General features: G+C 42.8%; 1 protein-coding gene and 1 non-coding gene across 3 annotated transcripts; one reads left to right on the top strand and one right to left on the bottom strand.

The window, feature by feature from the left end:
* Positions 1 to 1,480: 1,480 nt before the first annotated feature.
* On the bottom strand, positions 1,481 to 9,717 carry CCDC32 (coiled-coil domain containing 32). Of its 2 annotated transcripts, none has more exons than XM_069461536.1 (4): positions 9,664 to 9,717; positions 7,834 to 8,089; positions 4,922 to 5,078; positions 1,481 to 2,035 (listed from the first exon to the last, which is right to left on the bottom strand). In XM_069461536.1, exons 2-4 carry the CDS (start codon positions 8,075 to 8,077, stop codon positions 1,960 to 1,962), a joined length of 477 nt encoding a protein of 158 aa, XP_069317637.1. In that variant the 5' UTR covers positions 8,078 to 8,089; positions 9,664 to 9,717; the 3' UTR covers positions 1,481 to 1,959. The 2 variants fall into 2 exon arrangements, with proteins under 2 accessions (XP_069317637.1, XP_069317632.1); XM_069461531.1 differs by having other exon boundaries at positions 1,967 to 2,446.
* Positions 8,760 to 8,863, top strand: LOC138381033 (U6 spliceosomal RNA). Its single transcript, XR_011232987.1, has one exon. It is a non-coding gene; the product is annotated as a U6 spliceosomal RNA (small nuclear RNA).
* Positions 9,718 to 13,955: the final 4,238 nt, after the last annotated feature.

Genomic DNA, 13,955 nt, shown 5'->3' with positions numbered 1-13,955 from the left:
GATAAGTAAGGCCCTCCGAAATCATAAACTGTACTGCGTTGAGGAAGTCCTAACAGGAGTTCCTTGGAGTTTTCGGGGTCAAAGGAAACACATCAGCACTTGGGGCCAGTACTGTTTTTCCTATGGTTAGTCCAATTACTAAAAGGGAACTGGAACACAAAGAGGTCACCTGACTTATTTATGACTTCTCAGTAAGCCACAAGACAAAGATAGCACCCAAGACTCTCGGTTTCAAATTTACTGCCACTTCAATAACCTAAGATAAATCTATATTAGTTAGCTTTGGGAACTAATATCAAATTTGGTTTTGGTAAATTTTCACCTTTTCTTAGAGCCATTGCTTAAGTTGTTATCTCTAAACCAATTAAGAAACCATAGTTACAACTCACTGGGTTCCTTTCTGGGGAGACCCATCTCTGTTGCAGAGTTCACCAAGAAAGTGGCTAAAGACCTGGGGCCTTCCTCTCACACCTCGTCCAGGTTTTCATACGAGGCTAGAAGCCGTTCAGTTCTATAACTCCTTTTTGGTTCCTCTAAATCAACTCTCTACCCTCTCATACTACAATATTTGTTTCTGAAGCAGAAAATGGGAGGTAAAGGGAAGCTAGGATCTTGCTTGAATGACAGAACACTATTTTCTGGTACAGAAACATTCTCTTACCGTCCTGTGACCAGCTGCTCTTTGGGAGGGTGTTTTGGGACCTCATTGCTTTTTCCCCTTAAATTCTTGTTACAGGGAAGAATAATTTTTTGTTTATCATGCACGGAGAAGAAAAATCTTAGTTTGGTTTTTTTTTTTTTCTTAGCTTATCCACCCAGCTGAAAGCCATCAGATGGCATCCAAAGCCCAGGCAGAGAGGGCAGCTCACAAGCTTGGTCCAGGGCCAGATGATCATCAGTGCTCTGGCTTTCTCAAAGTGCTTGGGGCCCACATAGACATAAGGAGTAACGCTCTTTATGTCTATGTCAAAGGTATCCTACCAATAAAAAGCAGTGGGTCTAAAGCTAATACCATTACTCAAAGAAAAAAGAGGAAAGTATATCTGAAAACCACTGCACTCTACCCAGGGTGAGATGGCAAGACTCTGTCTCAAAAAAAAAAAAAAAAAATTCATAACATTAAGCACGTATATGGAAGTATATGGAATCACCTAGTAGGTTCCTACTCTCGTGGGCAGGGAGAACACTTGATTTAGAAATGAACAAATGTTTTCTGAAGATTTTTATAGCCACCCTGTTCATCATTAGGGATTTGGAAACTATTACCCAGGAAGAAGTTCCATGGAGACATGGCCTCAGAATCCTACCCTCAGAACACCAAGGTTTAGCCTGTCAAAGGGCACATGTTAGAAACAGGAGGCTGGTGATGGCCACCAGCTCCCATGTGTTGGTGTGCATTTGTCCCTACCTCCTGACTGCCTGAGAGCATCGTCTGGGAGGAAGAATCAGGTCAACAGCACCACACACACAGCTCTTCTGATGAGAAGTTTTATATGACAACACACACTGAACAATAATGCAACAAACAAGGCGTGAAGCTCAGGCTCAGCCAGGAAAGCTGCCGCAAGGAACAAGTTTGGAACTATTTAGGGGTAGTGCCAAACACTAACACTGTATTTACAAGTCTAATTTGGAACCTGGCCCTTTTTGAGTGCAGGAGGAAGTTGGGGGAGAAGCCATGCATGAAATAAAAATATATATACACAGACATAAACACCCACATTTTCATACTTCTTTCACCCATTTTCTCCATAAGGAACAAATGGGAGAAAGGAGAAGCAGAGCCTCTTTCCGTAGAGTACCTGTATTTACTACAGATTTGTTAGAGAAGCCCCACGTGGGGTTTTTGAATTCAAGGAGGCAGACTTTGTTCTCCTTGGCCCCACTCATCCCTGACCTGGTGGGGACACAGGCATGAATATCCAGAAGAGGCAAGCAAAAATATGGCTTACTTATACATCACACACCAGGGGCCTCAGTTTCTCCAAGTACTTTCATACTGGGTCCTTCACTAGATCCTTCGCAGACTTCTAACCTGCAGCAACAGAGTTTAGTGAAGCTGTAAGACACAGAGGAAAGCAGTATTTTGATCCAGCACGCACTGGGTCAGTCACTTCATCCAAGACAGTTACACATCCCAGCCCCAAGTAAGTCCTCAGGGGCTTCCAGCTGTTTTCTTCGTGGAGTGGAAGTTTGGGCTTTTTCCCTCCCTAGATTTCTCCTTGCTGCCGCCGCCAGGTTCTCCGCTCTTCCCTCTGGACCCCAGAAAGCTGCTCCAAGTGCGTGTATTTATTGTTCTGCTGCCGGTGGCTCCTCCCTGGCTGCTGGCTCTTCCCCAGAGGCTAGCTTCTCAACCTGTGACTCCGGAGGAATCAGATACTGGATCTCCTCTGTGCTGATGGCTACTTTATCTGGCTGCAGCCACCTCTTGAAATGTTCCAAGGTGCTACAAAGGAGCAGAAGAAAAGGGTGGCTGTGTCAGACCTCGCTAATTAATTACTTAATGATTATCTCAGTTACTCAAATACTGCCTTCCCGCCCACCACCAATTTCTTCCTACAATTGTTTTTCCGCTGCTAACATGCGGAGTACAAGGATACTCCTCTGACAGCTGTGCATCCTGGCAGCTCCGAGGCATAATTTACCCCCTAGTGGGCACTTTGGCTATAAGCAGCACCAGGCTCCCTTCAAGTGCAGAGCCTCTGAAGGCTTGATAAGAATAGCTGAAGAGTTTATGCCTCAGTCCTGTCTTTTTTCCTCAAAACTGCAGAGGAGAGAAATTATTACAGAGAGGAAACACTCAAATAAATACCAAATTATTAGTGAGGCAGAAAGGTTAGCATCTTATGCCTCTTACACCTGAGGCAGTGTGGGGCTCAATATACTTACAGCATTTACTTGCACTAAGTGTGATTTTTTTGTTTTTTGTGGGTTTATTTCATCCTATAGCAAGTCCCCAAGATGAAAATATCTGGGCAAATGTTCCCCACAAGAGAATGACCACTATGCCAGAGGGCTCTCTTTTTGTTTGGATTTATTAGGGAGAGGGGAGGTGTGATTGTCAAGCTCATGGTCCCTCTGACGCACCATTCTTAAGTCCGCAGGATCCTCCACTCCAAAGCTATTAGACATTCACAGTAAAATATATATGACTAAAGATAATGTAAACCCCATTCTATGTCCTTCAATAGCACAAGGTCTTAGTTAATCCAAGAAATAAAGCCAATAACACCACATTTTAGACATATGTCAATGTACGGAGGAATTGTTTTGCACAGTGGGATTTCTCAGCCCATCTCTCCCTTACAAAAGCATGCCCCGAGGAGGCTCACCTGCCTGGCCCTCACATGCACGAAGACTCACACAAATCCACTGCAAGATGGCCTCTGTTTAAAACATAAACTTTGAAGTTTGAAAACAAACACATAACTACTGTTTCTTGGTGCTTGTTCTGAACAATGACAGAAAGAAGTGTTCCCACAGATGTAGACTCAGGGGAAAAACTCAACCGTCAGAAGGCAGCAGGAGCACCTGATTGGTCCCTGTGCCCACAGTGCAGGGGAATCAGGTGACATGGCATTTAATCATCATCTACCACGCTTTCCACAGAATTGTTCAAATGATTTCTATAGAGATGGGAAAACCACATTATTTTACGTATTGATAATACCCAGAAACATGCTGATCTGATTTCAGACAGAGAAAAATTCCTACTTGAGAATTACACAAGAGAAAATTTTGTCTTTTTTCCTCAGAACTTGAGAGGAGGGAAATATTCAAGGGGAAAGAGAATATATGTAAATACCAAATCACTGGTTAAGCACGGAGGCTCACACCTGTATTACCAGCAATTTGGGAGGCCAAGGCAGGAGGATTGCTTGAGACCAGGAGTTTGAGACCAGCCTGGGCAACAGAGTGAGACCCCATCTCTACTAAAAATAGAAAAAATTAGCCAGGCATGATGGTGCCTGCCTGTAGTCCCAGCTACTCAGGAGGCTGAGGCAGGAGGATTGCTTGAGCCCAAGAGTTTGAGGTTGCTGTAAACTAGGTTGACGCCATAGCACTCTACCCCGGGCAACAGAGCAAGACTCTGTCCCCTACAAAAAAAAAAAAATAATTAAATTAAATAAATAAAACTTCCTCCCTCCCTAAGACACCCAGCACAGTGCTATCACATAGCAGACGCTTAATTCTTTCATTTAGTCTATATATCTTAATGAGTAGCTAAAATATGACAGAAACTCTGTAATGCAATGGAATTTCAGAGGTAAGAAGATATAGTTGTTGACTGATTACTACTTTCTCAAGTGCACTGCATACTTAAAAACGAAGACAATGGTTTATCCTCAACTCTATTCAGTCTGTGACCAAGATGTAGGTGGGGTATTTGCCTTTTGGCAAACAAACAAACAAAAATCAAGCTGGGAGGGTGGCTCATGCCTGTAATCCTAGCACTTTGGGAGGCCAGGGTGGGAGGATCGCTTGAGGCCAGAGTTTGAGACCAGCCTGAGGTAACAGAGTGAGATTCCATCTCTACAAAAGTAAAACAAAGTTAGCAGAATGTGGTGGCGTGCACCTGTAGTTCCAGCTACTTGGAGGCTGAAGCAGGAGGATCACTTGAGCCCAGGAGTTTGAGGTTGCAGTGAGCTATGATCACGCCACTGCACTGTAGCCTAGGCAACAGAGCAAGACCCTGCCTCAAAAACAAAAACAAACAAAAAAAAAAAACCCTCATCCTCAAAAATCTGCTGGACTAAAAGCAAATAAAGCAACATTATAAAGGTTGATTTCAGCTCAGAATTGTTGATGCTAATGTCAACTAATCAGGACTCGGATGTCACTATCCCTGAATTCTTTAGAGAAAGAGAAATGCTCTCAGTGAAATAGACTGCCACCTGGAACTGGACTGGGGATCAATTACCTCTCATCAGAATCAAGCCCATCCACAAAGAACTCTGATGCTAACTTCTCCTGGAGGAACCGATCCCAGCATTCCTTCTTGGCTTGGGCCAGGGTTCGAAGCATGTCCTTGGAAGTCACTTCCTGATTTAAACCTTTGATTCTTCTCAGTTTCTTCTCTACAGAGAGAGAAGTGAAGCTTAACAAGAAAAGTATGACACAAAATTTTAACTAAATCTAAAATGCAAAATGCCAACTTATAAATTCTCTCACTGATGAGTGCATCCATACTCCCTGCAGAAGAAATCATTCTTTAAGTACAGATAAAAGAAGATTGAACATTCTTCTTTTCCTTTCACAATGTCCTCACCCTGCATTGTATTAAATAAATGTTTAGCCCCAGAAAAGGGAAAAGCTATAGGTTTTCATAAGTAAACCAATGGCATGTTTTCTTTGAAATCACATAAGCCCAGCAGGTATCTCTCTGAGAAATGCTTGTTTTCCCTGGCTTAACATGTGTATACTATTGCCTTTTTTCAACTTCTTGAAAATAATCTGAGGAGTAAATAGTTTTTCTTTTTGTTACAGTGACATGAAGTAGTTTCTAAACCTCACGAGAAAAAATTAGAGAAAATGATGAGAGATCCAATGGTTCATTAGACACTAAAATTGACTTGATGAGAACTGAATACTAAGAGACCTTTAAGATCTCTATGTGTGATTAAATTCTTGATCAAAGAAAAAGAATCTCCTAATATCTTTTAAATTTGCAAAACTTGTGGCCTGGATGTTGGAGACTAATAAAAACAAACATTTTGTAATCCCTTGAGAGTGGCCCATTATGGCTTCTTGATGATAGATGTTTAATTACTCTTCTTTACATTTTAAGTATAACTGCTGAAGCGATTTCCCCTTCTGAAGAAAACAAGAAAGGATATCACCATTTACCTTTTGCCTTAATTTAGTCTTGTCTTCAACTAAAAATACGTGGGTAAATGACGACTTTTGGCAAGGGGGTGAACATTAAGCTCAGAACCAACAGAAACTATAATTTGCAATCCTGTTTTCATTTCTTAAAAAGTCACATCAGCTAACATCCACTAATCAAAATACCTTTTGTTCCTGTAAGTTACCACCAAAAGCTTACCCATGTAAAAAATCTACAGTTGATAAATATTTGTGGGGTTTTGTTTTCTCCTTGAGGATGTAAAAAGGTTATGCATATGACACATTTAACTGGCTAAGTTTTTAGTCATTGCTGTTATCAGTGAATTCTCTTTCATATAGGTTTATTTCGCAATAAAAACAATCTTCGTATTATCTGGCCTTGGTTGTCAAGGTTGAAGGTACTCTCTTGGGCTGGAAAAGGTCTTCCCCTCTCTGAATGTGCTAAGTTCCTGATCAGGTGTGATCTCTATAATGCAGGCAGAAACAGGCACTAACACATATTCTAAACCTGCCTGCCATTGTCTCCCAGTCCCTGCCATAGGCAACAGAAACGGTTCTTATTTCCTCAGAGAACAGAATTTTAATTATCTTCTTAACTGATTTTTCCACATCACCATCTCCATGAAAGTTTCTTATAACCCCTGGTCAGATAGCACCAACAAACCAAAGGATCTGGTTCTTCAGCTTTCTTAGACTGTTGCTTCTTCTGCTTATCATTGTTAAGCAGATGCTCTGGCTACCGCATGCAGAATTCTCAACTTCTTTGGCCATGGCTGCAAACATTACTATCCTATCTTTGATGGCCTCTTGAAAAATTTCACAGTACTCCCTTATCGTTCCATCATTCCACCTGTGTTTTTCTCATATCTTTTCCTTCCAGTATGTCATTAACAAAATTTCTTCTATTTCCCAAGACATTACCTAGCAATCATGTAAGCCCTCTTCTGACTCTTTTTTCTGTCCTTTCTCAAAAGTTTTTTCTTCCTGAATTGCCTTTTCTTCCTCAAATAATTATTCCCAGGTTTGGTTTTGGAACACAAAGATGGGTCTCATGGTTGTTGCACAGTAAAAGGATACTACAATTCTAAAGACTGGCAATCACTGGATATTTCTTTGTCCTCTAGTGTGGGACAATCTGAATCTCTTTCCTGTGTTTGCAGTCTCTCTTGATACTTACACTATGGCCACAGGACAGGACACTGAAAATGTGTTCAGGAAATAGTAAAAAAATAATATGGCAGCCAGGTGTGGTAGCCTGTAAACCTAGCACTTTGGGAAGATCGCTTGAGGCCAGGAGTTTGAGACCAGCCTGAGCGATATAGTGAGACCCCCATCTCTACAAAAAATTAAGAAATTAGCCAGGTGTGGTGGCACACACGTGTAGTCCCAGCTACTCAGGAGGCTGAGGTGGGAGAATCACTTGAACCCAGGAGTTCAAAGCTGCAGTAAGCTATGATTGCACCACTGTACCCCAGCTTGGGCAAGAGAGCAAGATCCTGTGTCCAAATAAATAAACAAACAAAATGGCTAACAAGAGACAAAATGAGTCTTATGCCAACATCCTCCCATTCCCAACAATCAATCTACTTAATATAACAGTTTTTCAAACTCTAGCATCAGAAATTCCCATGTAGTTCCAGGGCCATGACCTTTTCTTGCAGGATGGTTTAAGGTTATGTGAATATATGGGCAACCAACAGTAGACAAGATGATTCTACAGAAAGCTAAGAAATAAAACAGTTTAGATGAAATGGCCAGAGGCAAGAGATGACAAAAACTGTTTTAAGGGATGTTCAAGGAAAGAGGGATTGTTTCCTAACAAGAAACCTGAAACACCCCTCAGACTTATATCTGATAGACACATGTGGTGAGGGAGGGAGAAAAAAAAAGAATAGGAAATCAGGTTTGATGTAACACAACTTCAACATGCTTCCCTAAAACCAAGAGCTTCTGATTAAAACAAACAAGAAAAGCCATCTAACTTACCTAGAGATGCTAAATACATTTCTGAATCCTGCAAGGGTGCCCAAGGCTTTATAGGTAGCTCAACAGCAAAGTCTGCTGCCCCTCTCTGGCCTTCACTTTCAGGGTAAGAATCCACAAAGGAGTCTGAGAAGGCATTGCTGGCACCATCTTCTTGGTCAGGATTTGGCAAACAGGAACAGATTTCAGCCCAGAGATCCCGGCCAGATCTTGTGGCTGTAGAGTCAACACCCTCAAACATTTTCATTTAGAATCTGAGCTAGAAAACAGAAGTTCAAGTGAGTAAGGACTGGCTTTAAAGATACAGTCAAAGTATGCAGTACCCAGATATTTGTTTACCCACTGAAGAAAGATAATTGGCTTTTAAGAGGTTTCTTTTTAACAAACCTTAAAAATGTCTTCTATAGGATTCCTATGTTACAGAAGAAAGATGCCAGAAGGGCAACTGGGTTCCTCTTCTGGCTCTGCACTCAAGTTGTTTTCATAATAAAATTTGTCTTTAAAAATGGAATTCCTACAAGCCAGACACAAAAGGACAAATATTGCATGATCCCACTTATATGAGGTACCTAGCATAGTCAAACTCATAGATACAGAAAATAGAATGGTGGTTGCCAGGAGCTGGGAGGAAGGGAAATGGGGAGTTATTGTTTAATGGGTATAGAGTTACAGTTTGGGAAGATGAAAAATTTCTGGAGATGGATGGTGGCTATGGTTGCACAACAATGTAAATGCCACTGAACTATACACACAAAATGGTTAAAATGGTCAATTTTACATTATGTGTATTTTGCCACCCACACACACAAAGGAATTTCTAGACATTCCCAGTGTAGACAAACCAGCCTGCACTTTTCTCCAAAGATCTCCAAAATGCAACAGCTCTATCCTCAGCCAATTAAACTCTGTCTTCAATAGAACATAGACTAGTGCCCACCTCGGCAGCACATACACTAAAATTGGAACGATACAGAGATTAGCATGGCCCCTGAGCAAGGATGACACACACATTCGTGAAGAGTTCCATACTTTTTAAAAATTTTTTAATTAAAAATAGAACATAGACTAAAGGTCTTTCACAGTTCCATATATATGAAGATAGTAAAAGTGCTGTTTGGTGAAAAATGTTTGTCAGGGAACACTGTCATAATGCAAGGGGCATGTGCTCATTGTTATGTAGAAGCTGAGCTATATGCCTCATGTCCTTATTTTAATAATCAGAAACACTTAAAGATAGGTATTTTCACCACTCTACATATGAAGAAACTGAGGATCAGAAGGGTAGCTTACTCAAGGGCACTTTACTGATGTATGGTGAATCCTTAATTGGAAACCAGACCCCTGCTCCTCCAGAATCCATGTTTTTACCCAATACCATTCTGCCTGTTGGGAAAACATACTGAAAGCAGCCCAAACAGGGATGGGTGGGAAGGGCTACACAAAGAGCGTGGAGGCTTTCATAACTGTCTAGGCTTATCGTATAGGTTGACATCTTTCAAGAGGGGCCTCAGAGATCAGGAAGGCTGCCTGAGGCAAGGTCTGAATAATTCCATGCGACAGAACCCACCAGTGCAAACGCCCGGAAGTAAAAGGGACAGCGGCCCTAGGCGAGTCGAAGTCAGGGGCTAGAATGAAACCCAAACCAAAACTTTGCTCCCACCGGAGCCTCGCGTCTCCCCCGCCCCCAGGGCGTCCAGACCCCAGGCCTCAGTCTTCATGATCTCAAGGACGGGCTGGGAAGGATGAATCAGGTCCCGGGCCTCTCTGATATTCCGGGGTCGAGGCAGAGAGGGGAATACAAAACTCTGGGCACCCCAGCCCCTTCTCACCTACCATACCAGTCTGCCGAGCAGCCTCCAAACGCTTGGTTCAGCTGTGCAGCTAGCAGTCAGGAAGAAATGGGTGCTAGAGTCTCCGAGAGACGAAACCCGGGAATCCTCCAATTACCGCCTGACCGGGTGATGTTCTGTGTATCGATTGGTCGAGTGGAGCTCGCGGAGTGAGGAAGCTAGGAGTTCGGTGCCCGCAAGCGGTGGGCGGGTCTGTGGTTGCCAGGAAACCGTGGAGTCACGTGTCCTGGGCCCTCCCCCGCCCCTCTCGGTTTGGTGCCTTGTAGATCGGGGTTCCACCCTCTACCCGCTCACTCTCCCTTTGCTTGGATCCGAAAGCTCTGTTTCCAAGACCTTTGGCTTTTCTTGCTCTCCAGAGCAAGTCCACCTCCTTGACATTTCTCTCTGCCGGTGTTTGTTTCCAAAAATTTCACCCCTTCCCTACCCAAGTTAGAGCACTTTGGTGGCCTCTTTCCTTACTCTCACAGGAGATCCATGCTCCATTCACCGAGTTATGAAGCTTACCTTCATTCAGTCAGTGGACACTAACCTCCTGCTGTGTTCTAGGCATTATGTTCAGCGTGAATTCAAAACACACAAGGATTGGTATGGGCCCCAGCGATTCTTACAGCTCACAGTAGGAGGGCGTTCACCATGGAGGCAGACAAGTTTACAAATAACAGCAAAGCGTTATAAAGCAGTGGTCCCCAACCTTTTTGGCACCAGAGATCAGTTCCAAGGAAGACAATTTTTCCATGGTGAGGGCAGGTGAGGGTGGCAGGGGTATGGTTTCAGGATGATTCAAGCATACTACATTTATTGTGCACTTTATTTCTATTAGTATTACATTGTCATATATAATGAAATAATTATACAACTCACCATAATGCAGAATCTAATGCTGCGGCTGAGCTGACAGGAGGTGGAGCTCAGGCAGTGATGCAAGTGATGGGGAGCGGCTATAAATACAGATGAAGCTTCCCTGGCTCTGTCCACTGCTCACCTCCTGCTGCCTGGGTTGGGGACCACAGTTATAAAGGATATGATGGAAGTGTTCCCAGAGAACAAAAAGGAGAGAGTGGTCATGACAAGTCCATGTCAGAAACATATTTGGTTTTTGTTTTGTTTTGTTTTAAGGAGATAACCTTTAATATCCTTCAGGGGATATCAGCACATTCATTGAGAAACAACCTGTTCACATCCCCAACTTCAGGGCCTGTTACTCCTTCTCAAGAAACGTGATGAAAGATGTCAGCCAACCATCAGTAGAAGTAACTTGGGCTGAGGATATAGTCATAGTCTCTAGACGTGTCCAAATCCAATCAATGTGGCTATGATACCACCATGTGAAAATACCACAAGGTACTCTGTTGCTCACATTTTTTTTTTCTTTTCTTGAGACAGGGTCTAGCTTTTTCACCCTGGCTAGAGTGCAGTGGTGTTGTCATGGCTCATTGCAGCCTCCAACTCCTGGGCTCAAGCGATTCTCCTGCCTCAGCCTCCTGAGTAGCTGGAACTGCAGGAGTGCACCACCATGCCTGGCTAATTTTTTCTATTTTTTATAGAGACAAGGTCTTGCCATGTTGCCCAGGCTGGTCTTGAACTCCTGGGCTCAAGTGATCCTCCCATCTTGGTCTCCCGAAGTGCTAGGATTACAGGTGTGAGCCACTGTTGCTCACATGTATAATCATTCTTAGAATATGCAAACAGAAGAAAGTGGAAAATAAGAACATTAGAAAACCAAGGAGCAAACAATAGGCAAGATTTTGGTAGTGCTTATCATAGGGAGAGAGACATGAATCTGGTGGTATCTGATTCACAGAAAGGGGCGCTGTCCTAGGTTTATGAGTGCTTCATCAAGGTACTCCATGGTCTCATGACTCACTTCAGCTCTTTTCTCTGACTTCATGCTCAACAAACAAACTCTTGATTTCAAATTTGACCTATCAGGAATCTTGATACCAAGATCAGGGTTCCTTTTACGGTGGTCACAAATAGCCCAGTCATGGGAAAGTTACATTTTATAATTTAAGCTTAAAGTTATAAATGAACAAATTGGCACCCTACCAATTCACCCATGTTTTCTGAGTCTGGTTAATGTGTGCACTGAACAAATCCAAACCAGATCCTGGACTTGGAAGGCTGAAACCATAAGCCAAAGTAAAACCATAAGCTGCCTCCCCAAAGACTGCCCACACTGGGAAACCATGTGAGGCCAGTCAGCAGCCCTCTACCTTGAGCTCTCTCCTTCAGTGCAATGTGATTATGTTTTTTTTTTTAAACATTCTTTTTTTTTTTTCTTTTTTTTTTGAGACAGAGTCTCACTCTGTTGCCCAGGCTAGAGTGAGTGCCGTGGCGTCAGCCTAGCTCACAGCAACCTCAAACTCCTGAGCTCAAGGGATCCTCCTGTCTCCGCCTCCCGAGTAGCTGGGACTACAGGCATGCACCACCATGCCCGGCTAATTTTTTCTATATATATTTTTAGCTGTCCATATAATTTCTTTCTATTTTTAGTAGAGATGGGGTCTGGCTCTTGCTCAGGCTGGTCTGGTCTCGAACTCCTGAGCTCAAACGATCCGCCCACCTCGGCCTCCCAGAGTGCTAGGATTACAGGCGTGAGCCACCGCGCCTGGCCCTGATTATGTTTTTTAATGTCTTCTCAACTAGCCTGAGCCTTCATTGAGATCAGGAACCATGTTTTTCTTACCTCCCTATCTCCAGAACCAAGTCGGGCATATGTTCAAAAATTGTTTGGTGTGTGAATATTTGAGCTAGAACCCTCATGGTCAAGGACCACACTGAACTAGAGATAAACCTGTGATTCCCTCTCCAGTCCTTTCTCTGTGTTGCAACCAGGGTGATCCCTTTGGAATGGCAATCAGATCCTCTCTCTCTCTCTCCCTCTCTCAAACACACACGCCCCCAAACTCTTTGATGATTGATTTCCTATTGTTCTTAAAATAAAGACTTAAGTTATTATCATAGTAAATTAGTTGGATTTCTTAGTTCAAACAACATAACTAATTATAACCAGTTTAAGTAGTAAACAAAATTAATTAAAGCAGCTCTGTCCAATAGAACTTTCTGTGATGATTGAAATTTCTGTGTCTGGCCTGTCCAATAAGGTAGCCCACTGGCTTCATGTGGCTATTAAGCACTTGAAATGTAGCTTAGTTTATTTTAATTAATTTAAACTTAAATAGCTACATGTGGCTAATGGTGACTCTACTGTACAGCACAGGATTGAAGAATATTTAGTAGTTCACAGAATTTCAATGTGGGCAGAGAGTCAGGCTTTAGGTCTATGCAGCCAGAAACAGTGTCTAAACCTCACTGAGGGACTGCTCAGGGAACACCCTACTGCCACTACCACTACAGCTGGCATCATTGACTGGGCACTGGATGCAAGAACCTCCCCTCCCATTAGCCTCCCAAATCAGATGCCTCCAATGCTACCTTGTCAGACATGGATTCCACACTCTGCCTTTTTCCACTGCTGTATGAACCAAAGCCTGTGCCTAAGAGATGGAGTCCAGGTCAAATGCCTATGCCCAAGCTGCAAGAGAAGCTGGGAGGGCTTCCACCTCTTGGAGGCAGTAATGTAATGTGAGAAATTCCCCACTGAAAAGAAGGGTGTTCAGAAAATGCTGGATGTCCATAGAGTATGACAAATGTCTGCTCTACATGGTCTATGCCAGTGCTTCTCAAACTTTAATATGCAGACAGATCACGTTTAAATGCAGATTCTCATTCAGTAGGTCAGAAGGGGAGGGGAACAAGATTTTTTTTTTTTTTTTTTACGGTTGCCTACAGTAAGGGAACAAGATTTTGATATGTATTCTATCTCCATAGTTTTGCCAGGCACTATTCTAAGTGTTTTACTAGAATTTACTCATTTAATTCTCCCACTCTGATCCTATGAAGCAGAGAGGCTAGCTAAGAATACATACTTTTCTTTTGGATAAGGTGCTACTCTCATTGTGAATACCTTAATAAGGTGACTCACTGGAGAGATGGTGCCTCTCCTTTGAAGCAGTTTGGTTCTCATGCACCCCACAATCAGTGGAAAATTCTAACTCTCATTTTGAGAAGGGAGTTGTGAATCAGGCTTTTCAGCATATTGAGTTCTGTAGCTGTGACCCCTCTGGAACAAGAGTGTCAGCTGAAGTCCCTCAATTAGTTTGGTGAGACTGATGACTTGCAGAAGGAATTTAGCTAAAAAAAAGTTTCCCTTTCTCCTCTCCAGAGTGCTAATGCATGTGATAAGAATGCCCTAAATCGGCAGGGCGTAGTGGC

The sequence above is a fragment of the Eulemur rufifrons genome, chromosome 2 (assembly GCF_041146395.1).
Source record: "Eulemur rufifrons isolate Redbay chromosome 2, OSU_ERuf_1, whole genome shotgun sequence".
In the NCBI taxonomy this organism is placed as follows: Eukaryota; Metazoa; Chordata; class Mammalia; order Primates; family Lemuridae; genus Eulemur; species Eulemur rufifrons.
Note: the sequence above shows the minus strand (reverse complement) of the source record. Positions and strands in the feature narration are given on the sequence as shown.

What these genes read in the sequence shown, in the direction of transcription:
- CCDC32 (XM_069461531.1), bottom strand. Translation starts at nt 8,077, where the DNA reads ATGAAAATGTTTGAGGGTGTTGACTCTACAGCCACAAGATCTGGCCGG. An exon ending in AATGTATTTAGCATCTCTAG is followed by an intron (nt 5,079 to 7,833) that starts GTAAGTTAGATG and finishes CTCTCTCTGTAG; the next exon opens with AGAAGAAACTGAGAAGAATC. An exon ending in GGGCTTGATTCTGATGAGAG is followed by an intron (nt 2,447 to 4,921) that starts GTAATTGATCCC and finishes GCTCCTTTGTAG; the next exon opens with CACCTTGGAACATTTCAAGA.